The sequence below is a fragment of the Felis catus genome, chromosome B1 (assembly GCF_018350175.1).
Source record: "Felis catus isolate Fca126 chromosome B1, F.catus_Fca126_mat1.0, whole genome shotgun sequence".
NCBI classification, from domain to species: Eukaryota; Metazoa; Chordata; class Mammalia; order Carnivora; family Felidae; genus Felis; species Felis catus.
This window is the reverse complement of record NC_058371.1, coordinates 44,534,057-44,558,547: the sequence shown is the minus strand read 5'-3', so window position 1 is coordinate 44,558,547 and position 24,491 is coordinate 44,534,057. Positions and strand designations below refer to the sequence as shown.

The 24,491-nt window shown below is 48.8% G+C and overlaps 1 protein-coding gene and 1 pseudogene across 1 annotated transcript; both read left to right on the top strand.

Moving 5' to 3' along the window:
• The first annotated feature begins 648 nt into the window (after window positions 1–648).
• On the top strand, window positions 649–24,216 carry EIF4EBP1 (eukaryotic translation initiation factor 4E binding protein 1). Its single transcript, XM_003984784.4, has 3 exons — window positions 649–860; window positions 20,684–20,863; window positions 23,762–24,216. Exons 1-3 carry the CDS (start codon window positions 716–718, stop codon window positions 23,791–23,793), a joined length of 357 nt encoding a protein of 118 aa, XP_003984833.1. The 5' UTR covers window positions 649–715; the 3' UTR covers window positions 23,794–24,216.
• On the top strand, window positions 14,991–18,801 carry LOC102899084 (annotated as a pseudogene).
• Window positions 24,217–24,491: the final 275 nt, after the last annotated feature.

The following is a 24,491-nucleotide window of genomic DNA, read 5'->3' as shown; positions in this document are numbered from 1 at the left end:
CCTCTCCACTCCCCCCCCCCCCCCCCCAGCCACCACTGACGTCAACCCCTCTCAGCTCCACCTGGGCTCTAGTTTTAGTTTTGATCACCCATCTGTGTGACTTGTTCACCCGTCCTCCCACACCTTCCCCCAAGCCGTGGAACGCCCATTCTTGGTTATTTCTTCACACCGTGAAGGCTCAAACCATCGAAGAGGGGTGAATGACCAATCAACCCCCACCTCCTCATCGGAGGAACTAAAGCACGGAACGGGGAGGGGACCATCCGGCCCAAAGTCCTCAGGCAGAAACCAGGCCTTCGCCAACCGCGAGGACTGCTAGGATCTCGCACAGCTCTGCGACACGCCCCGGACCCGGTGTGGGGTTAACTAACCTACACCAGCCCCCGGCCCCCGGCCCCATCCCATCGCTGCCAGCGTGTAGGAGAGGGTCCCGGGAGCGAAAGGGGCAGGCCGTAGTGGGGCGGCGCCCGCACCCGCGCCGGAGGCCATGGGGAGGAGGCCCCAAACTTAGGCTGCGGAGGATCGCACGTACGTACGGGCGACCAAGCCGAGGCGGGAGCGGCTGCTGCTGCTGCGCGGCGGGAACTACAAATCCCAGGTGGCGCCGAGACGCAGAGGCGGAAGGGGTGGGCGTGGGCGTGGGCGGGGCGAGGAGGGACGGGCCAGAGCGGCCGGAGGGCCACGCTCTGGCTGCAGGCACTGCGAGCGGGAGACCATGTCCGGGAGCAGCAGCTGCAGCCAGACCCCAAGCCGGGCCATCCCGGCCACTCGCCGGGTGGACCTCGGCGACGGTGTGCAGCTGCCGCCCGGGGACTACAGCACCACTCCCGGCGGCACCCTCTTCAGCACCACCCCGGGAGGTAGGCGCGGGCTTCGGGTGCTCGCGGCGCGGGAGGACTGACTGGGCAGAGCGGGAGGGGTCGGGAGTGGCCAGTTGGACGGGGCGACGGGGCAGAGGGGCCCGACGACTGGAAAAAAGGGCACCACGGACACAGCGAGGGTCACGAGCGGATGGCCGCTTCCCATTGCCTGACCTCTGAGTGCGTCCTCCGAAGCCCCGGCTGCAAACTACCCCAATTCGTTTCCTCCTGGGAGAGACAGCCGAGTCCCCCTACCCAGACGGATACGCACACTTCCAGAACAACCACATGCTGAGGTGTGCTGCCTCTTGTGGGTGTGGGGCGTACTGAGGGAAAATAGCGCCGGCTCAGGGTGGCCTGGGAGCAAGGAGAGGCCTGGCCTGGGGTTTTTAGGGGATGGGATGGGCGTTCTTTTTTGGGGTAAACGACTCTTGCAGAATCCCTTTTTCCTTCCCGAGGCGCCCCCAGTTTTGCGTTGGGCCTCCGCCTCTGACGGAGGATTTGGGCCGAGGGCTCTCTCCAGCAGCGCCTCACCTGCACCTGTGGCAGGTTGCCCACTTACGCATGTGGGATCTACGCAGAGGGACCTGGGGCCGCGGGCAGGACTGTGCAGAAAAACACGTTCTTCTGTCCAGGGGGAGGGGGAGCCTTGTGACCTCCCTGAGTGTATAAGGAAGAGGAAGCTGAACTGGCACGGGTTGGGGCCAGCCTTAGGCTGCCCCCGGGAGCCAGGCATTCCTCCCAGCCCGGGAGCCCCGGCGCACAGGCGCTGATGAAACCTGCCCGCGCGTTTGCATGATGAAATCCTCGTGGCTCACCACTTCCCTGCCATCCCCGCGCTGCCCTCAGCCCGCTTTGCTCTTCTCCCCTCCCCTAAGCCCTCATCCACCGCTCCTGCCCAAACTACCCAAACTACTCGAAAACTACTCGCAGACAGTGGCGCTCCGTTGAGAGGCACGGGTGCAGGTGGAGTCAGGGGAGCAGCAGCGTCGCGGGCCACATCACATGCTTATTTTCTCAGGCTGCGGTCCCGCCATCAGCAAGTACAGCCAGATCCGAGGTCTCGGGCCGTTTGATCCAAAACATACAACGTTAGAACTGTTAGGAATCACAGATGTACTTGTTTCATGAGGCCCCAAACTGGAAAACACATGTCCCTTGTCCGATGTCACACCGTTTTCTCAGATTGAACGAGAAATACTATCCAAGTGTAGAGGGGAAAATGCTCTCTCTTCTATTAAAAATGATCCAAGGAAAAGTTCTCAGTAAGCCTTCTGTCCACCCTTGACTCAAATTCTCTCTTTCCAGGCTATAGTTCTTTTGTAGTCCATTTGGTCTGCTTTCTGTGTCATACTGTGTCTGCCAGGATCCTTCCTGACAGTTTTGGGGTTCTTCAAGTGAGGGTGTGCATCTCTGATCTTTTCAGAGTGGGCACTGAGGCAGCCCTGAAGGCTCAGAGGTGCCCTTTTCTGCACTCTTTATTGCTGGATGGGGACAAGTCAGATTGGAAGGCACAGCCAAGGGCACTGTTTAAAGGGAACTCTGATCTACTTCTCACCTTGGACTGGGAAATGGGTTTTTTGTTTGTTTTTGGTAAACCTCAGCATATCTCCCTGCCTTTGAAGGTCTCTAGTTGGGAGAGAGGGAAAGGGGCTCTGAGATCAGAGTGTAACTCTGTTTCTGAGGCCAACTGGAGGGAAGCTAGCAGTGCCAGGAGCCTAAAGCCAGCTTTCTTGTCCTGGAGTGTCCAGCAGGACAGGCATAACGCACAGGCTGTAACCTGGAAAAACACACCTTGTTTTTGCCAAAGTCAGCCAGTCTGGTCTGCCTCAGTTAGCCAAGGCTTGGAGTCTTCCTCCAAAGCCCGCTTCACCCTACTTCTTTGCCAGGGCAAAGAAGCTTAACCTAAGGAAAGGTCATTTCTGGCACCCTTTTGCTCTAGCCTTGAGTGCTCTTTCTCATTCCTCAATATACATGTGAATTACCTGGAGACCTCATTTTAATGAGAGAGAGAGAGAGAGAGAGAGAGACAGACAGACAGACATAGCGTGAGAGGCAGAGAGGAGTCACAGAATCTGAAGCAGGCTCCAGGCTCTGAGCTGTCAGCACAGAGCCCGACGTGGGGATTGAACCCACGGACTGTGAGATCATGACCTGAGCTGAAGTCAGATGCCTAACCGACTGAGCCACCCAGGCACTCCACCCGGAGACCTCATTTTAAGTGCAGACTCTTGATTCTGTAGATTCTGCCATTGGGCCTGGGATTCTACACTTCTAACCAGCGCCCAGTGATTGATCTAAGTACTACACTGAGTACTCAGGAATGAGTGGAATGTGACTTCCCTCACCTTTGCAGACCTCAAGGTCTGGCAAAATGCTGCTGCTCTCCAAGTAAACTTCTTTTGAGGTTGGGTTTGGCATCAGCCCTCAAACCAGGCTCTGGAGAGAGCCTGCACAGGTGCCCATGCTAGTTTCTTTGCAGGTGTCAGGAGCTCTTGGAGTGTCCACAGGTCTCTCTTGCTGGGAATGGCTCTGCAGTGTTTGTCCCCAGAAGAACAGGAGCTGTGGTTGATTTGAACCATCTCATTCCTCAGGCTCTGATTTACTTTCCATGGTCATTAACCTTTCACAGGCTAAACCACTGATCTGGTTAGAAGTCTGGAGAACTTCAGAGAAATTTGTTGAAAGGAGTGTTGCATATGAATGTTTGAGGCTTAAAAATCACCAGTGACACCATAGCCCCGCAGAACCTTTGAATGGTCAGAAACCTTCTTCTACCCCTCTCCCATCAACCTCCACGTTCCCCATTTCATGTTGGATTGTTTGACCCCAAAGCCACTAGGGTTGCTTGGCTGGTAATCATACCTAAACCCTGTAACTGGGTAAGGTTAATCAGAGGTAGGCAGGTGGGGCTGCAGGTGTTAATGGCACCCTGATATAGACAAACAAAGTCTATGCCCAGAAAGCTTACCTTGGAGCAGCTCCCAGGTCTTTGGCTATAGGACAGACAGTGCTGGGAAGAGGAGGAGGTGGCCTGGGCACTGAAGCTAGAGCATAGCCAGTGTCCGGAGGCCTCAGTCACACAGTGGGAGATTATGTCTCCTAATTACCCAGGGTCGACAGTAACTCTGATGAGACTAGGGTCTCATTATTCTGGATGGGTTAAAAGAACTTGGACATTAAAGCAGTGAGGAAAATGTAATGGGCCCTCTTCTCCCATTGAGCTGAGCTTCCTATTAAGACATTTAGAACATTCCACACTATGTCCCTCATTAAAGACTTTGACGGGGAGCCCTGGTGTAGAGCACCCCAGACTCCGTCTGATGCCCACCAGACTCAATGTGTTTAAGGCATTGACCACATCCAGAACCTGGAAAACAATCTGACCTCAAGGGCTTGGCTTGCTACTTAGGAAGATGAAGACATACCTGAAATAGAATTAGGAGCATCAAAGTTGTAGCCATAGAATGAGGCAATTAGGCAGATACCCCCACCCTTCATAACCAGTAGAACTTGTATGATTCTCATTGTGAGAATTGCCTGCTCCAGGTCGGCAGCCTGCTAAGCCTTACATTCTAGCAATGCACACACAGCTGTGAGATTTTAATTGCCTTCACATTTTGTTGCTTTTGTTTCCATTATCCTCAAAGGATGGCAGGGCCTTATTTGAAAGAAGAGTTTGGTCTTTTACATATTGATTTTTTTTTTTTTGAAAGAGCAAAAAAGTCCTCCATTACCAAATTTAGTAAAAGGACAGGTAGGGTGGTACCTTGTCTACTGTTGTCATCAAGCAGTGAGGCCTTTTCTGGTGTGGGTCTTTAAAGTTTATTTATTTATTTTTGAGAGAGAGCGCAAGCGGGGGATGGGCAGAAAAATCCGGAGCACAGAGCCCTATGCGGAGCTTGAACCCATGAACTGTGAGGTCATGACCTGAGTCCAAGTCTGACGCTTAACCCACAGCCACCCAGGTGCCCCTCTTGTGTCTTTATTTGATATCCTTACAAAAGGGCGGGGAAGGGGCAGCGGGACTGAAAAAAGGATTGCTTCCCAGGGCGCAAGTTTTGAACCAGGAGTGTTCATTTTCACGCCTACGTTTTACGTGTTCACACAAACAAAAAAACCTGTTGCTTTCTGGGCTTAGAGCCACGCCAGTGTTCTTCCTCCGTTATGATTCATGACAAATGAATCACATGTGCTTGTTTACATGTTTGTTCCCTGGGTAGATGGGAAGTTCTTTCCGAGCAGTCTTACTCATCTTTGTATTGCAGTGACTGAGTGCTGAGTCTGGTGTTTAGCAGGTGAAGAGTTGAAAAGATTCTCAGGGTAACCTAGTTCCTTTGCCACTGGGCCTGGGTCTGAGCTGGCTTAATGAAGACATCTAAATTTTTCTTTTCTGCTCTTTCAGTTGCAGGGCATAATTGCTTACCTTGGAATGTCCTAGGGGCAAGACTAACTTTCCCTGAACTTTGTCACTTATCCCAGTATTGCTAATACTACTTTTTCCAACTATTGCACAGAAAGTAGAAGGAGGTAGCCTTTATACTGAACGTGTCACTACTGGGGCCAGGGTCTCAGACACTGGGATTGATGCTCCTTATTTAACTTGTTTGCACCCAACCTCACTGCTAGGCAGGAGTAAGTCACATCTGCCCAGGTCATTTGGGTGCTCCAGGACACGGGCAACACAAGGTGTCTTGCAATCCAGTGCCCATGCCCCTGAAAGTTTGAGAGAGTTCAGATACTAGGCCCCGAGTATCACAACACTTAGTAACTTCAACAATAGCAACAGTTAATTCTTTAGGCTGGTTGGGCATTTTCTGATGATCTCCCTGAACTCACTCATCTGGCTGCATACAGTTAGCAGCTAGATTGTCTTGGGCTAGAAGGTCCAAGATGGCCGTACCCACATATCTGGGGCATTGCTGGGGACACCTGGAAGGCTGGGAGTTCTCTCTTTCCTCTGTATTCTATTAGTCAAAGCAAGCCACAGGGCTACCCCAGATTCCAGGAGAGGGGAGATACCAGCCTTGGAATGAGAGGAGCCTCCTATAGGGACAGGGATGGGAAGAGTCACGGGGCCACGTTTTCAGGCAGTCTTCCACAAGGGCCAAGCCTCAAAGAGTGGTCCTTCGAGGGAACTTAACTGCCCATCCTGCTGTGTGGCTGCGCAGGGCCAAGGCCAGGAATTAGAAGCAGACCAGAACTGCAAGCCTGTGAATTGACTCTTGGTTTAAGAACTGGAGACACCTTCCTGAAAACACAGAGTTCTCGATCCGATGCCCCGTTTTCAAGGCCTTATGTTCAGCTCCACAGAGCAAACTATGCGGGTGGCCATGATGCCAGGCCACTGGGCCATACCTTCCACTGTGTGTCATGCCCCTCCTTGCTAACTGCTACCTAGCCCGCCTCCTCTTTCCTCCTCAAAGCAGCTAGGCTTTGGGAACTCCCTTCAGAGGAGCCCACGCTTGCCCACCCTGCCCAGCACTTCCATCTGAACATCTTTGATTTTCTGGAGTGCTGGCAGTAGGATGGAGTCAAGTTCTGAGGCCAGTGGTCCAAAAATGCATAGGAGTGAGAATCCCGGGAGGTGCAGGTGCAGGTGGGTTCAGAACTCCCCTTGGTTTCCTGGTGACACATACAATGCGGAGGTTAACCAGGTCTGTTGCCTTAGAGAGAGTGCGTGTGTGTAAATCAATTTCTCTCTTCTGGTCTTTGGAATAAAAGGGGAAGGCAGGCCTATCTTAATTTGCTCAAGCGGCCATAACAAAATACCACAGACTGGGTGGCTTAAACAACAGAAATTTATTTTCTCACAATTCTGGTGGCTGGAAGTCCAAGTCAAAGTGCCAGAAGGGTTGGTTTCTCCTGAAGCCCTTCTTGATGGTTGCAGATGACTGTCCTCTTTGCTGCCACTCTATGTGGTGTGTGTGGTATCTCCCTCTCTTATAAGGACACCAGTATATTGGATCAAGGCCCTACCCTAACAGCCTCATTTTAACTTAATGACCTCTTTAAAAACTTTATCTCCAAATTCAGCTACATTGAGGCTGGGAGTTGGGACTTCAGCATATGAATTTGGATGCGAGGGGTTGGGGGGCAATTCACACAAAAAACAGAGCCCCTCCTCTTTCCAACCACAGCTTTTGTTGGTGTGTAAAGGGAGACATTTCAAATGGAGGCTTAACCTGCTTGGCCTGGGTGCATTTTGAAATGTTTGGTTGGGGTGGGTGTGAGGGGGCTGAGGGAAGGGGAAGGAGCTTGGCCAGCCCTTAGAATAATTATTCCAGCTATTTTGTTCTGCACATTTCTGTAAAAACTTTGTCCCTCCCACTTAATTTTCAAAAACAAAATTTTTATTTTGATGTTTATTTTTGAGAGAGAGACAGACAGACTGCAAGCAGGGGAGGGGCAGAGAGAGAGGGAGACACAGAATCCAAAGCAGGCTCCAGGCTCTGAGCTGTCAGCAACAGAGACCGATGCGGGGCTTGAACTTACAAACCACAAGAGCATGACCTGAGCTGAAGTCAGACGCTCAACCAACTGAGCTACCCAGGCACCCCTCTCCTGCTTAATTTTCAAATAAAGCGGACTCTTCCTCACATGTCAGGGCCTTGAAGGGAGGGACTAGTGAGAGGGCCCTTTGTTACTCACTGATTGCCCTCATTTGGTATTTGAGGATCTTCATGAGATTCCCGGCCCCTAAGAAACTTCCAGACTTTGGTTCTCTTTGCAGAGCTGGTAGGGCCAGAGATGAAGAAAAATCTCAGACCAAGCACACCCTGATTGTCTCCCCAAGATTTTCTCCTTGACGAGGTGGCTCTGCTTGCTAAACAGACTGCCCAGCAAGGAAAGCCACCCTGATGCATCGAGCTCCTGCTTGGTGTGTGGTGGGCGGTTGGGAGCCCCGCCCCGCCCCGGGAGACCCCGCGTGTTGGCCTCCAGGTTGACACAGAGCTGCTGGCGAGAGCTGAATGTAAAATTATCCGGAGTATTTTGTTCACAGGCTGCTGGCTTGCATCCGAACGAACGTAGGCATTTGAGCCTCCCCCAAGCATGTTGTGAAACACTCTCCCTTTCCCTGGAATGGGAACAGCAGTTCTAGGAATTCTGTTCTTGTACTCTGGCTCGGCCTCACGTTCCCCCCCCCCCCCCCCTCCGCCCAGGGGAAGAATGTTTCCATCAGGAGAGGCGCAGGGGAAAGTGAGGAACAAGCAAGGCTCAATTTACAGAAATCCCTGCCAGCCCCATTTTGAAGCTGAGTGTGGCTACTGTGGGAAAATGGAGAAGAGATCAAGGCCAGCCTCTCTCTCAGGGAACATCCTGTTCTGGCCAAACACTCAGAAGAATAGGTAGCAGTCTGGAGACCCCTGGAATGTTCCCAGTTGCCCGTGCTGGCTAAGGCACTGTAGCCTGGTCTGCCTTGCTGGTTTTAAACAGAAGTTGGTGTTTAGGACTGGAGGCAATACAGGTTAGGTCTGCCCCCTGGATGGCCATGGAGGGGAGAGCCTTTCTGAGCCTCAGCTTCCTGTCTGCCAGTTGAGGATACTGTATCTCCCTTGTGGGGAGTGGGGGATGGGGCACTAAGAACCTGGCCTGTCAGGCTATGAGCAGTGATTTAATCTCCACACTACTCCTGTGAGGTGTGGATTTTGTTAGTACCGTCCTCTTAGAGCTGAGGAATTCAGCGGCCCTTGAGAGTTGAGGGGCTGTTACACGGCACACCCAGGTTTGAGCCTAGAACTTGTGCCTCCAAGCCCCGTGCTGTTTGCACCGCACTGAGCACCTGCCAACCAGGAGCTCCTAAAAATAAATGGTAGTGTATCAGACCTGGAACAGACCCTAAAGGTTACCTACAAAGCCTGGCACATGGTTGGTACTTTAAAAATAGTTTGAATGAGCCTAGTACACTGCCCTTGTTTACAAGTGAGGAAAACAGACCCGAGGGGAATGTCTGCATTGCTTTGTACATTCAAAGAAACTGCTGTCACCACAAAGCATGTCTTGAGAAAAAATACCATTCTTGTATTTGGCGCACATCTGAAGTTTTCAAAGTCCCAAATGACACTGGTTACCAAACGTGCCAAAGCGCATGTTGGTTCTTGAAGCATGTTTCCGTGGGCCAAAAATAGGGTAGAGGGTACCCTTACCCTACCCCTTTCACCCCCAGTCTCTTTTTCCAGGGTTGCATACCTCCCCTCTGATTCGTCCCAGCTCTGACCATATAATTGGTCCCTAAATCATGTCATCTGAAGCTGTGCCAGTCATAATAGCTAGGATTTGTTTGCATAGGGCTGACCTCATGTCAGCCTCTGTTGTATTCCACACCATAACCCTGTGACGTAGGCACCATCATCATTGTCCCCATTCTACAGAAGAAGAAATGGAGGCACAGAGAGATTGAGTAATAACTTGCCCAGGGTCAGTAGAGTTAGCAAATGGAGAGCTGGGTTTCTAACCACTAGACTGTATGGGGAGAGGAGCTCGTATTCATCCTGGTGTGTTGTACCCACACCCTCTCTCTACAGGGCAGGTAACTCTTGCAGCCCGCTGGACTTAACATCTTCCCCACATGTGTTTATGTGGTGACGTGTTTAAAAGGCTTTCACTTCGGGGCACCTGGGTGGCTCAGTTGGTTAAGCGTATGACTTCGGCTCAGGTCATGAGCTCAAGGTCCGTGGGTTCAAGCCTGCTTCAGATGCTGTGTCTCCTTTTCTCTCTGCCCTTCTTCTCTCTCTCAAAAATAAACAAACATTAAAAATAAATGAATAAAAAGGCTTTCACTTAGAAAATAGACTCAGTTCTTCTCTACAAGTAGTTCAGAACCAAACCTGACTGCTACCCCTGCACCCAGCAGGATCCCAGCTACACAAATGGTTTGAAGCATGGGGGGCGGGGGTCTGCCTTTGTTCTTTTCCTACCCTGCTGGGAGGCAAGTTCTGGATACCCCTGCTCTGTACCTCCAGTTTTTCCAGTCTAGACCACCCTCAGTCCATAGACCCATTCCACTTTGGGAGAGTGCAGAATTGGGGTGACACTGATTTCTCTGGATGCCTCTGACTTTTGGAGGGCTTGATGTCTCTGTCCACACTGGCACACACAGGGTAGATCTCTCCCCTGTCTCTGATCCCCACATATGCCTCTGCTCTCAGACTTTACCCACTTGACTATAGTTGTTTGTTTATACATCTTTCCAACTAAATTCTGAGTGAGATCAGGAAATTGTTCTTTACATGCCTAGCACTTGGCATGGTGCTGGTACAAAGGGGTTCAAATACATGAGACCAAGACACCTGTTTGGGGATGCAGGATCAAGTAAAGATTGATAAATGTGTAGGTGAGGGTTAACACTTGTCCATGGAGGTTAACACTTGTCCCTGGATTGGTCCCTATCCTTGGATACATGTCCTGGGAGTTACAGTCTAGCATGGACAGGGCCTAGCACACAGCCCAGAGAGGTGCTGGAGGGACAGGCTCACCACTCCACTTACCCTGCCCAGCAGAGAGCCCCTAGGCTTTTTGTGGGGAGTGGGGGGAGTCTACCTAGTTCCAGTCAAGGCCATTTTCACTTGACTTACTAGAAAAGACATTCTGACCCTATATCCTTATTTATTTGTTTGCTTAATGCCCTATGTGTTAGAGTTTTGTATTAAAAAACAAAATATACTCAGCGTAAAAGATGTTCGTCTTGCCTTGATCCTTATCTCACCCTCAGAGGTGACCAGACACAAAATACATACAGTTCTGTGACTCTTCCACACAATATGTGGCAGACAATGTGCACTTGTTCCAAATAGTAACCACACAGCACCGAATTATAGGTCTGAGCCATAATTTAACCTGTCCTTTAATTTAAAAAATAAATCAAAGTTTTATATACATATATATGTGTGTGTATAATTATATAATTCTATCTTCTTTTGTATGTACTTGATTTTTTTCTGTAATACAAGCATGTGAACATTATTTGTAAATTGTTTATGTAGGTAAGTAGTTAAATCTCAAAATTACTGAAAGCCTCCCAACAAAACAGTAACCCCGTACCTCTCTCCACCCCCATCTCTTTAAAAAAAATTTTTTTTTTACATTTATTTATTTTTGAGAAACAGAGTGAGACAAAGCGAGTGGGGGATGGACAGAGAGAGAAGGAGACACAGAATCCGAAGCAGGCTCTAGGCTCTAAGCTGTCAGCACAGAGCCCGATGCAGGGCTCAAACCCACAAACCGTGAGATCGTGACTGGAGCCGAAGTCGGACGCTCACCCAACTGAGCCACCCAGGCGCCCCCTCCCCCCCCATCTCACTCTTTAGATGCAGCTAACATTTTTCAGCCCTTTCTTTGGGGATTTACTTCCATATTTCTGACTTTTTTCTTGACTTTTATTGATAGTTGAGGACTTATTGTCTGTACACCCTCATCTCTTCCTTTTTTTTTTTTAATGTTTAGTTTTGAGAGAGAGAGAGGGAGAGTGTGACCTGGGGGAGGGGCAGAGAGAGCGGGAGACACAGAATCCGAAGCAGGTTCCAGGCTCTGAACTGTCAGCTCAGAGCCCGACATGGGGCTTAAACTCACAAGCCGTAAGATTGTGACCTGAGTCGAAGTCGGAGGCTTAACCGACTGAGCCACCCAGGTACCCCTCTCATCTCTTCCCATTCCCTAATTTAATTATATCACAAATTAAAAAAAAAAAATACACATTATTTTTATTACTATGGCCCTTGATGAGCCAGGTAGTTAATTATTGTACAACTTAGAAAAATAGAGTTAATAATTGCTTCATTTTAAAATGTAATTCGTTTTCAGGGGCCTGGCTGGCTCCGTTCGTAGAGCATAGGACTTTTGATCTCGGGTGTGAGTTTGAGCTCCACATTGGGTGTAGAGATTACGTTTAAAAAATGTGCTTACACTCACTTTAAGGACCCCAGGTTCAAAAGTAACAGTGTTGGCCCTACTTTGGGGTCTAAGAATAGGCGTGATGGGTGAAGGACCTGGACTGTGGCAAGTAACCTGTTACAGACTTACGAGGTGGCTATTTGAGGCTTCTGGTGAAATCTGCACATCTGTGCTTCATATCTGTTTCCTACCCTCTAACCCACACCTGTGCACTTGTTCTGTGGTTCTGGTGTCTTGTAATATTACTGGGTAGCCAGAAACAGGTGCAGATGCGTTGAGGTTTTTGCTGTGTTTAGCATGATCGGCAAATTGTGAAAATGTAGAAACACACAGAAAAGGTCCAGTGGCATAAAATAAATGCAGAGCTGGAAGTGGACACCCTGGGGCTGCTAGACTTGGTATGCAGGACTGTGAGCCTGTGATGAGCTTCTCGTCCCTGTATAGATGCAGTGTTCTTAGCCTTAGTGGAAAACCTTGGTTTGGTGGTTTCAGCCTGGGGGGGCAAATAGATTGTAAAGGACAAAGCAGTGTTCTAGCCCTGTCTGTCTATTGAAATAGAGAAATGGACTTAGCTTAGCCACAGAGGTTTAAACTATCTGGTTGTCCCATACATGAACACAACCCGGGGCTCGGATACACAGTTGTATTTAGTGTTTTGTGGTCTGCTAGCCTTTCCAGCCCAGGAGCTTTAGGACAAACCTTTGTCCTTGTGTGAGGTTCGTTGTTGGGATTTTGCGTTTGTTTTTGTGAATATTCCATCCCTGAGCTTTGCAGGTAGACAGATGTGATTCAAAACTCACATTCTGAGGTGTTTCTTGCAGCAGAGTAATTGGTTTGCAGGAATAAGTCACGCTTTTCCGCTCAAGGTGGGGGAGGGGTGGTAATCCAAGGGATTAGTTAAAGTTAAGTTGTTAGGAGAATTTGATTGGAAATTTTAGCTTTGAGCTTTGTTGCTCTAGTTCCTGAAGTAACTTGGAGATGCTCCTCAATTGTCCATCCACTGCTGTGATTCCTTGGGTCCCACCCATTCTTTCACTTTAAGAGAAAACAAGTAATTGTTGCAGGAGTGTCTGTATTTTGCAGCTGCCCTTTATAAGAAGCACTTTTTCCAAATAAAACAATTTTTTAAAAATGTGCTTAGTTAAAGGATGCCTGGGTGGCTCAGTCAGTGGAGCATTTGACTCTTGATTTCGGCTCTGGTCATGCTCTCACAGTTCATGGGTTCAAGTCCCACGTCGGGCTCTGCGCTGACAGTGTAGAGCCCACTTGGGATTGTCTCCCTCTCTCTCTGCCCCTCCCCCACTCACTCTCTGTCTTTCAAAATAAATAAACATTTTTTTTAATTTTTTAAAAATTTTTTTTAACGTTTTATTTATTTTTGAGACAGTGAGAGACAGAGCATGAACAGGGGAGAGTCAGAGAGAGGGAGACACAGAATCTGAAACAGGCTCCAGGCTCCAAGCTGTCAGCACAGAGCCTGACGTGGGTCTCGAACTCACGGACCGCGAGATCATGACCTGAGCCGAAGTCGGCCGCTTAACCGACTGAGCCACCCAGGCGCCCCAATAAACATTTTTTTAAATGTGCTTGGTTTTCATTCAGGTAAGTCTCCCACACCTTCCAATACCTCTAAAATACTAAACAAAATACAGTTTTACACACAAATTCGACTTGTGGACTTATCAGTGCATTCTTTCCTTCTGTCCTGAACTGACAGGGTTTGGTGGCTCTAGAACGGCTCTAGTAGCTGCTGACATGAGATCTCCTGAAGCCCTTCATCTTATTCTAATTTTGTTACAATATTCATCCTGTAGCTTTCTGAAAATGTTTCTATTATACTTTTACTTGGTTGGTATTTGGCTGGGTATAAAATGAGGCCAAAATGAATTCTCCCTGGAGATTGTGAAGGCATTGACCCACCATCTTCAGGTTTCCAGCCTTGCCATTGAAAACATTTATGCCATTTTTATTCCCAATCCTTGCGTGCACCTGCTGTTTTCTCACCCTTTCGGGAAGATTTTAGGATCTTTTTATCCTCAGTGTTGTGAAATTCTGCAATGAATGTTAAGTTGGTGTTTTTAATTCATTACACAGGATACTCAAGGGGCATTTCAAGACTGATCTCTTTCATTTCGGGAAATTTTTCTTCCCTTTTTGTCTTTTTAGGTAAATTCCTCTTAGCAGTTTGTCTTTTCTCTCCTTCTTCTTGTTATCTGATGCTGGATTTCTAATTTGGTCTCTTTTTGCCTGTTATTTTTGTCTTTCTGTTCTTTAAAGTCTTTAAAAAGTTAGGGTGCCTGGGTGGCTATGTCGGCTAAGTGTCTGGGCTCAGGTCGTGACCTAGCAGTTCAAGGATTCGAGCCCCGCATCGGGCTCTGTGCTGACAGCTCAGGGCTTGGAGCCTGCTTCAGATTCTGCCTCTCCCTCTCTCTGCCCCTTGCCCGCCTACACTCTGTCTCTGTCTCTGTCTCTCTCTCAAAAGTAAATAAATGTTAAAAAAAAATTCTCTCTCTCCCTCTATCCCTATCTCCCACTCACTCTCTCTGTAAATCTGTCTCTGTCTCAAATAAATTAAAAATATATATATTCTTTCAAAAAAAGTCTTTAAAAAGTTGAAAAGTTTAAAAAACAGTAAAGTCTGGGGCACCTGGGTGGCTCAGTTGGTTAAGCGCCTGACTTTGGGTCACATCATGATCTTACATGAATTGTAGCCCCACATCAGCCTCTGCTAATAGTGCGGAACCTGCTTCAGAACCTGTCCCTCGCTCTCTGCCCCTCCCCCACGTTTGCTCTCTCTTTTTCTCTCTTAAACTTAAACAAACAAACAAACAAACAAACAGTAAAGTACCTTAACTGTTTCCTTCTGTTGGTTTGTTTGGATCTCTCCTTAGATGTAAGCTTTTCTCAGAAATGTATGGAGACATCTGGCTGGTTATATTTAAGAGTTAGGCACTCCAGAGCTGACTGGAAGCCCTTTGTGAGGTCTGGAGGCTGGTGGGTTCAATCTGGTGGCTAGCTGGTATTTTTCATTGGGAATCCCCTTCCCAAAATCAACTTCTTTTTTTTTTTTTAATATTCTGTATTTTTTTTACGTTTATTTTTATCTATTTTGAGAGAGAGAGAGCGCCCACAAGAGCAAGCAGGGGAGGGGCAGAGAGAGAGGGAGACAGAATCCCAAGCAGGCTCCTCACTCTCAGCACAGAGCCCGACATGGGCTTGAACTCTGTGAACCAGAGATCATGATCTAAGCTGAAGTCAAGAGTCAGACGCTTAACTGACTGAACCACCCAGACACCCCCCAAAATCAACTTCTATTGGTCTTTATTTTTGCTGTTTATTCTAAAGCAGAGCAGGGAGGGGGGTGTGAGGCTCACCATTCAGGAGGTCAACCTAAACTTAATTTCTCTGTCTCCCCTCCCTCCTGGGGTGAGGGACATAGGGGACCTCTCCCCATTCCCATTTTCCATGTTGACTCTAATTCCTGAACCGTCCTGGGGTTCTTCAGAACCCCGCTTCCTGGTGTAATGTCCACCCCTACCTCCCTGCATTAAAATTTTTTTTTAACATTTGTTCACTTTTGAGAGACAGAGAGAGGTAGAGCATGAGCAGGGGAGGGGGAGAGAGAGTGAGATACAGAATCGGAAGCAGGCTCCAGGCTCCGAGCTGTTTGTTAGCACAGAGCCTGGTGCGGGGCTCAAACCCACGAACCTCCCTGCATTTAGATGCCACCCTCATCCTCTCTGTTAGAACTATTCCTCCATTCACTTTCTGTCTTCATGTATTGTGATTTGGGGTAACAATTTGAGCCCCACTTGCTTCCAACTTGAGTATGGGCTTCTGTTTCTTGTTTTATTTCTCGGTGTTTACGAGACTTTTGAGAGAAGCATCAGGGAAAAAAGTGTCTTGGCTTTGCCATCTTAGAGCCGCCTGGATCCTCAAAAGCTCTTCATGATCTTGTTTGTAGAAGCCTAATGGAGTTGGATCATGTTCCCTAATATAGAGAGAAAAGGTAGGCCCTCGGCTGAAAAGGATTATGTGGAGACCACGGGTGTGAAACCCACATACCCCAGAAGACCACACCTGACCAACACCCAAGGCGCTGCCTGCTGCTCAGCGCTTTGTAGGGACCTTGGCATCCCCCCCCCCCCCCGGTTTCCATTTCCTGTTCCTGTATGCAGGCCAAGTCCCCGGCTCCTGGAGACTGCGTTTCAGCCAAGGGTACCTATTTTTGACGATATGAGACTGTGTTTTGCTGTTTGCCTCATCTGTGGGAGACATAGGGAATTTCCAGAAGATCACTGTTGCCATGTATTGGTGGATCCCATGAAGGGACAGGGGGAAAAAAGGGTTAAAAAGCTAAAACTGCTTCCACAGGAAACATTTCCACTACATTGATCTCTAGCTCACATTCCTCACTGACCCCAGATGAGTCAGTGGGGGTTAGTGGTCCCCTCCTAGGCTTGACACCTTGCCAGCTGACTTTCTGAACACCACTGTTCCTGCCCCCTGCGTGACCTCCCTCCCCAGCTGAAATACTCCCACAGTGGGCATCTTGGGAACCACCTCTGCTGGCATTTGGTTTCTGGATTTTATTAGCGCAAATGAGGATTCCTATTTTTAAACAAGTGCCCTACCTAGGTGGAGGGCAAGGGGCACAGAAGTTCTTTCTTTTTCTCCTTTAAGTATAATTAATGACTTAAAAACCGCCCAGTATAGACCCCCAAAGAACTGAAAGCAGGCTCTCGAAGAGATAGTTACACACCCAGGTTTACAGCAGTATTATTCACACTAGCCAAAAGATGGAGGGTGAATAAACAAAATGTGGCATATCCACACAATGGAATATCATTCAGCCTTAAAAAGGAAGGAAATTCTGAGACATGGCCAACCATGTAGATGAACCTAGAGGACATCATGCGAAATGAAATAAGCCAGTCACAGAAAGACAAATACTGTATAATTCCACTTATACGAGGTACCTGGAGCAGCCCAATTCATAGATACAGAAAATAAAACGGTGCTTTCCAAGGCTTAGCGGGGAGGGAAATGGGAGTTGCTATTTCATGGGTGTAGAGTTTCAGTGTCGCAAGATGAAAAGCATCCTGGAGATTGGTTGCAGAACACCGTGAAGGCACTGAACACTGCTGAACTGTATAGTTAGGAATGTTTAAGATGGTGAATTGTATGTTATTTGTATTTTACCACAATTACAGAAAAATTTCTGGGGGCTAGTGGCCTTTAAAGAGCTTCTCCAGGAGTGCTGACCCCCCTCTTTCGTTTTTTGAGACCCTTGAATCTCCAGCTCTTAGGTTCCACTCAGATGGGGTCAGTTCCCTATTCTGTGGTGAACAAACCAACAAAAAAGCAAAGCTGGAGGGAGGCCAGGACAGGGGAGACTCTTGCCGAGCCTTGAAGATTAAGAAACAGAGAAGAGTGGTCCCTCTCTGAAGCCAAGGCGTTTACCCTCAAGGAGAAGGCACTGTTGTTCTCCATTTGTAGCCCACTGGGCTCACAGCCCTTCATGTTACAGACGAGGAAACTGAGGTTCAAACGGGGGAGGAACAGAGGTCTGTGTGCACAGGGTCACACTACTGGCCAGTGGCCGAGCCTAAAATGCAGCCTGGGTTCTGTGTTCTTTGCTTTACACTGTCAGCACGGAGCCTGCTTGGAATTCATTCATTCATTCTCTCTCTCTCTCTCTCTCTCTCTCTCTCTCTCTCTCTCTCTCTCTCTTTCTCTCTCTCTTTGCCCCTCCCTTGCTTGTGCTCCCTCTCTCATTCTCTCTCTCAAAATAAACTTAAAAAAAAAAAAGGAAGAAATGTGAACTGTGAACTTTAGCCCACATAGTGATGATGAACAAGACTCAACTTCAGCATCATTGCCTCTCAGCCAAGGAGAGCAAGGCTCTGGGTAACTTAGGGCCAGAGTCAGACTAGGACATCCTGCATGAGTAGGCCAAGTGCACGTTTTGGTGTCTCTGACCATTTTTCTGCTCTTTAGCATCCTAGCCCTCAGCAGAAGGACCCCGACCCCATGCAAGCCTACTCAGAGCCCAGAGATGCGAATGAATTCCTCTCTAGGATGCCATTCACAGAGAGCCAGTGCTCAACATCTGAGACGGGAGTCCCTGCTGTTGGGACAGCACACTGTCATAGCCTTTAAGTGAGGGAAATATTTGAGGACTATTGATAAGGAGGGGCATTCCTGAAGTCTAAACCATAGCTTCTAGCTGCTTCTCCAGGAAAATACCAAATGGCGGATGACCTTGGTGCTGTGGAAATGGGAGGCCAAGAAGGCTTCCACAGAGTCTTGGGCAGTGGCATCTGTGGCCAGGGTGGGGCCGTGGAGCTCCAGGAGGCAAGGCCAAGGACAAGGAGTGGGTCTGTATCACCAAGCTGGGCCGCCTAGTCAAGGACATGAAGAGCAAGTTCCTGGAGATCTGTCTCTTCTCCCTGCTCATCAAGGAATCTGAAATCATTGACTTTTCTTGGGGGCATCCCCCAAAGATGAGGTTTTGAAGATTATGCCGTGTAAAAGCAGACCCGTGCTGCCAGTGGACCAGGTTCGAGGCATTTGTTGCCATCAGAGATTACAATTGACACGCTGGTGTGGATGTTAAGTGCTCCAAGGAGGTAGCCACTGCCATCCAAGGGGCCATCATCCTTGCCAAGCTTTCCATCATCCCGGTGCAGCAAGGCTGCTGAGGGGGGGAGACAAGATCAGCAAGCCTTATATTGTCCCACGCAAGGTGACCAGCTGCTGTGGCTGTGCTGGTGCACCTCATCCCTGCCCCCATGGGCTGCACTGCCACCCTGGGCAACTTCACCATGGCTACTTTTGATGCCATTTCCAAGATCTACAGCTGTCTCACCCCTGACCTCTGGAAAAAGATGGTGTTCACCAAGTCTCCCTATCAGGAATTTACTGGCCATCTTATAAAGACCCACACCAGAGTGTCTGTGCAGAAGACTCAGGCTCCAGCTATGGTCACCACATGGTTTTATACAAGAAAAGTAAAAGGAATTAAAGCTTGTTAAAAAAAAAAAAAAAATCAGGAACACCTGGGTGGCTCAGTCGGCGAAGCATCCAACTCCCGACCTCGGCTCAGGTCATGATCTCACGCTTCATGAATTCGAGCCCCACATTGAGTCCTGCACTGACAGTGCTGAGCCTGCTCAGGATTCTCACTCTCCTCCTCTCCCTGCCCCTCCCCTGCTTGCAGTCTCTCTCACCCAGAATAAATAAATAAATAATTAAAAAAATATTTTAAAAGATCATAGCTTCTAAACTCCGGGCACTTATTCCCTCTGCAGTTTGCATTACAGTTGCAGCTTGCATTCTATATTAAGTATTTCTCCTTATTTCTCATACCTTTTTAACTTAGTTTTTGTTACTTTATTTAATTACGTGTGTTATTTATAACATACATACTATTATATTAAATTATATCCTGTTATGTATTGAAAGGAAACTTGATATCACGACCATATATGGAAAACCTGATCCACTTACCATAAATAGAAAGTAACTATAAAAAGAAATATGACACCAAGAGAGTTTTAAATTCTATCTGGATTCCACTGCCTGCTGAAGGCTTTGAGCCTGAGACATGCTCTTTGTTGAAAAGGAAGGATCAGAAGTGTGAGCGAGGTGTTTAAGATAAGTTACTAGTACCACACTGGTGCTTTAGAGGTAATCCTGATTAAATAAGAACCCAACATGAATCACCTCTCATTAGTCACTGTTCTTTGATGAAATCAGCTGATTCTCCCACCAGAATCCCGGGTCCTGGACTTTAGAAAATTCTCCTTTTTAAGGTATCACTCAGGCAGCCGTCCTCACAGGATGGCGGGATGGGATGGGTCCAGGGTGTGGGTGAAGGACCAACTCCCTCAGAGTTGGTCCTCGCCCTGGGGTGATGCTTGGGAAAGGAGAGGGAAGAGGGAGTGGGTAGAACACAGACCATGTGCGAGCCCTGAGGTGCAATGACATGTCAGAGCAGGTGTCACAAGGGGACACGAGTAGCAGGAGAGACTTTGGTGGGAAAGGTGGAGCCCATGTGGCACTCCTGTCCACAAAGCCCAGGAAGGGAAGTGTTCTCATTTTTACTAGTCTGGGAGAGTCACTTAATTTTCTGTTGGCTCATCTGTAAAATGGAGTTAAAGGTTCTGGATATCCCTGGGGCACCTGGGTGGCTCAGTCGGTTGGGCATCCGACTTTGGCCCCGGTCATGATCTCACAGTTCGTGGGTTCGAGCCCCCTGAGTAATAACACTAAGCACTGGCTAGGTATTCGAGCCCCACATGGGCTTTAAGGAGAGAGCCCTGGATGTGCTGATCCGAGGGGAAGAAGCATGGCACGGTAGCCTTGCCAGGCCCCTCTTCCATCAGTGTGCCCCACATGATGGCGTTGATGGTTCTGAGGCAGCAGAGTAGGGCTGCAGCCAGACACCTGAATCTGCATCACTCCTCTTTTCCTTTTTTCTTTCCAAATGTTTATTTTTGAGAGAGAGTGCTAGCGGGGGAGGGGCAGAGAGAGAGGGAGACAGAGGATCTGAAGAGGGCTCTGTGCTGACAGCAGAAAGCCTGACACAGGACTCGAACTCAAGAACCGTGAGATCATGACCTGAGCCGAAGTCGGACACTCGACTGACTGAGCCACCCAGGTGCCTTCCCTTTTTGTTTCTTTTTTTTTTCTTTTTTTTTTTTTTTAAGTAAACTCTACCCCAAAGGTGGGGCTCAAACTCATGACCCTAAGATCAAGAGTCTCATGCTCTACCAACTGACCCAACAAGGTGCCCCGGTCTCACTCCTCCTTGATCTGGCTTTTGCAGAAAAACTTGCTGCCTCTGCTGCAGCCATGCCTCAAAGATGTGGAAAATGCACGGGCAGGAGGTTTGAGCTGGCTTTTCCAATGTCCCTGCCTCCTCCCAGGTACCAGGATCATCTATGACCGGAAGTTCCTGATGGAATGTCGGAACTCGCCTGTGACCAAAACACCTCCACGAGACCTGCCCACCATTCCCGGGGTCACCAGCCCTACCAGTGATGAGCCCCCCACAGACACCAGACAGAACCACCTGCGCAACAGCCCAGAAGAGAAGCCGGCAGGTGGTGAGTGGCCGGGCTTGGCCAGGCTCTCCCTTGGGAAGGGAACATATGCAACCCGTGGATCCCCTTCAGAGAGGAAATTTCAGGGGGGGGATTGATGGTGGCTGCCCCACCCTCTGTGGAGCAGCTTAGAGTGCAGACGTGGCGTTGGGGGACAGTATTGTCACCAGTGCCAACTTTCCACGTGCAAGGGGCCCAAGAACACCAGGAGAGGTGACTTGGCCCCATCAGGTAGTCTAATTAGTGGAGAGCTTGTTTGAAATGAGGGGGACTCCACACAGCAGCTTTCATAAATAAGTATAACCCTTTGTATCATTGTATTAAAGCATTTCTGCTTGTCTGCCTCATGTGGGCCACACCCACAATGTGCATGTGCAGGAGAGGACTTCTCAAAGATACGGTATACTTGCCCTCTAGGAAATCACATGTCTGCAGGATCAGAAAGGCACCCAGGATGGCTTCTGTCAGGGTATTGGTCCACTAGTGGATTCTTGATGAAGACAGGTAGAAACCATGCAAACGGTTATTTCTGCAGGTTTGACACTGGGCAGCTAGGTCCTTCCTGGTATCTCTCCCCACCTTCCCCCTAAGTAATCAGAGCAGCCACCCTGGTAGAGGGCCGTGTGAATGCACTCTTTGTGGTATCATGACTAGCTAGCCAGAGCGTCTGAGTGCTCCCATTGTGGGAGAACATAGTGTAAGCACTTGCAGATGACCTGAGTCAGATTGGAACCCTCTGACCCTTCCCCCGGAAGGCAGTGCACCAAGCCCAGACAGGAAGCAGCTGGGACCTCAGGCTGGGCTGGCCCTGCTGACAGCAGCAGAGCCCATGTACCCAGGGCCTGCAGGATGTGATTCATAGTTACCCAGCGAACCCCACAGCCATGACAGGCAACCCTTGCCTTGCCTTGCCTTTCCTTTCCTTTCCTTTCAGACTTGGACAAGAGTGGGCGGGAGGCAGAGTTGGGCACACAGAGCCGAATGAAAGACGGCACCAGGCAGTGTGGCTCCCTGCCTTTCATTAGAGGATGCAGAGAAAGATGGATAGATTCATGTGGTCAGTAAGGTGGTGCTTCCCAGCCACCCACTTTTGCCTCAAACCAAAAACCGGAAGTTGAGGATGAAGGTGGTCACACCTGACATTGCTGAGCCAGCACTGCCTGAAGGCTATCCCTAACCCCTCCCAGTTTCTGGAGCAGTGATCCCCATAGCAAATGCAGTGGTGGCCCAGAGGTGCCCCAGGCTGACAACCCTTAACCCACAATAATGGCCTAAGAGTTCCATTGTGATGGGGTGGTAGGGATGGACATAGTTTTTCATTTTGCTGAACAGGCCATTAGCCAAAGCTCCTAGCCTTGGACCATATATTTGTGTAAATATAACCAGAAGAAGTGGCCAGTTTCCCCGTGGGGGCCAGAGCCAGCATCTCAGTATATAGAACCAGAGAGCAGTCTTACCCAGGAGATCATGAATGAGGCAGCTCCATTTCAGAAAACAACTTCCTGCAGCATGAGTTACTTGGAGATTTTTGTGGAAAGAGTTAGGGTGAGGGCAGTGAGTAGCTGAACTACCAAAATAACTCCTTTACTGCAGAGTCAGGCTTTTCTGCGGGCAATTGGACATATGCCTAGTAGGTTGTATTACCATTTTCTAAACCACAGCTGACACAGTTGCTCAAAAAAGTTTTATGTTTAAGGAATATTTTTCTGTGAGGTTGTGTTTTTGTTTTAATTTTTTTTTTTAAGTTTATTTGTATATTTTGAGAGAGAGAGAGAGAGAGAGAGAGCGAGCACGACTGGAGAAAGGGCAGAGAGAGGAGAGAGAATTCCAAGCAGTCTCTGCACTGTCCGTGCAGAGCCTGACACGGGGCTCGAACTCATGAACTGTGAGATCGTGACCTGAGCTGAGATCAAGAGTCAGACGCTTAACCAACTGAGCCACCCAGGTGCCTGTGAGGTTGTATTTATGTCAAATCCAAGTAACCATTCACTTTTATTAAAAACAATAAAAATTGGCTCAATTGGTTAAGTGTCTGACTTCGGCTTGGGTCATGATCTCGTGGGTTTGTGAGTTTGAGCCCTGTATCGGGCTCTCTGTTCTCAGTATGGAGCCTACTTTGGATCCTCTGACTCCCTCTTTTTCTGCCCCTCCCCTGCTCATGCTTTCTCTCTCAAAAATAAATAATACATTTTAAAAAATAAAAATCAGTGGTGGCTGGGTGGCTCAGTTGGGTTAAGCGTCCAACTCTTGAGATCAAGTAATGATCTCACGGTTGTGAGATCAAGCCCCAAGTCAGGTTCTGCACTGGGCCTGGGGGCCTGCCTAAGATTCTCTCTCCCCCTTGCCCTCTGCCCCTCCCCCATTTGCACATGCATGCTGTCTCCAAAAAATACAATTTTTACTTTATGTTTTTTAAATATTTTTGAGAGAGAGAACGTGAGTGCGTGAGTCGGGGAAGGGCAGAAAGAGAGAGGGACAGAGGATCTAAAGCGGGCTCTGCACTGACAATGGAGAGTCCTATGTGGAACTCGAATTTGCGAACCATGAGATCATGACCTGAGCCACAGTCGGACGCTTAACTGACTGAGCCACCCAGGTGCCCCCAAAATAAAATATTTTTTAAAAAACAATAAAAATTGTATGAAATTCAGGACTCCCACTTCTTCTGTGGGGATACCTGGTCTCCCTTCTTCCTTTGGGACTAGGGAAGAGAGCACAGCTGGACAGGGAAACTTCAGGCCTGTTTCTAGGAATTCCTAGCGGAGTTCTGCCCTCCCTCCATTCTCCTAGTCTTGTAGGAACAACAAAATGAAAAATAATAAACCGTCTCACTGGCTTCTAAAATGTGAGCCCTACCATTCACCCATTGCTTACCTGGCCATCTGTCCCTTCTCTCCCCAGGTGAAGAGTCACAGTTTGAGATGGACATTTAAAGGACCAGCCATTGGATTGAGTGATGCCTCTGGGCCCCTCTGGCCCTTCTTGGGAAGAGTAACACCAGCCAGATCTTTTGCAAGTTCTAATCCTGGGCAGGCGTTGAGCTTGGGGCTGGCCATCCCGGCCCTCTGCTCCCTTACTCAGGGCACCTGCTCCCCCTTCCTCTTCGTGAACACCAGCAGATACCTCCATGTGCCTCCATTCATGCACCCTAAGGGGAATGACTCTCAGGAGCACACCCTGCAGCCCAGGGCCAGGAACTGGACATGGAGGAGCCCTTCTGAATGATTGTCCGGCTCTTCCAGCCCCATCCTCTGGGGGCACACCCACCCCTTCCTTAGGTCGGTGTTGTGGGAAAACTGCCCTCCCCTCCTTCCCTAAGAGAGGAAATAAAAGCCACCTTCGCCCTAGGGCCAAGAGTTGGCCCCTGTCTGAGCTCTTTTCAACTCCATGTGGATAACTAACCCCAATTACAGTTTGCATGGTGCCTCTAAGCACTTTCCTATACTTCTCCCATTGCTTCTCACACTGAACCTGTAAGGTAAGTAGGCTAAGTGTTCTCCTCATTGTACAGCTCAGAGAAGTTAAAATCACATACCAGTAAATGACAGATGGCACTGGCTTTGAGCTGTGCTGCTCTCCATCTCTTGTTGTTCAGTACTGGGTGTGATTTCTTTTCTGGGCTTTGTCCCCC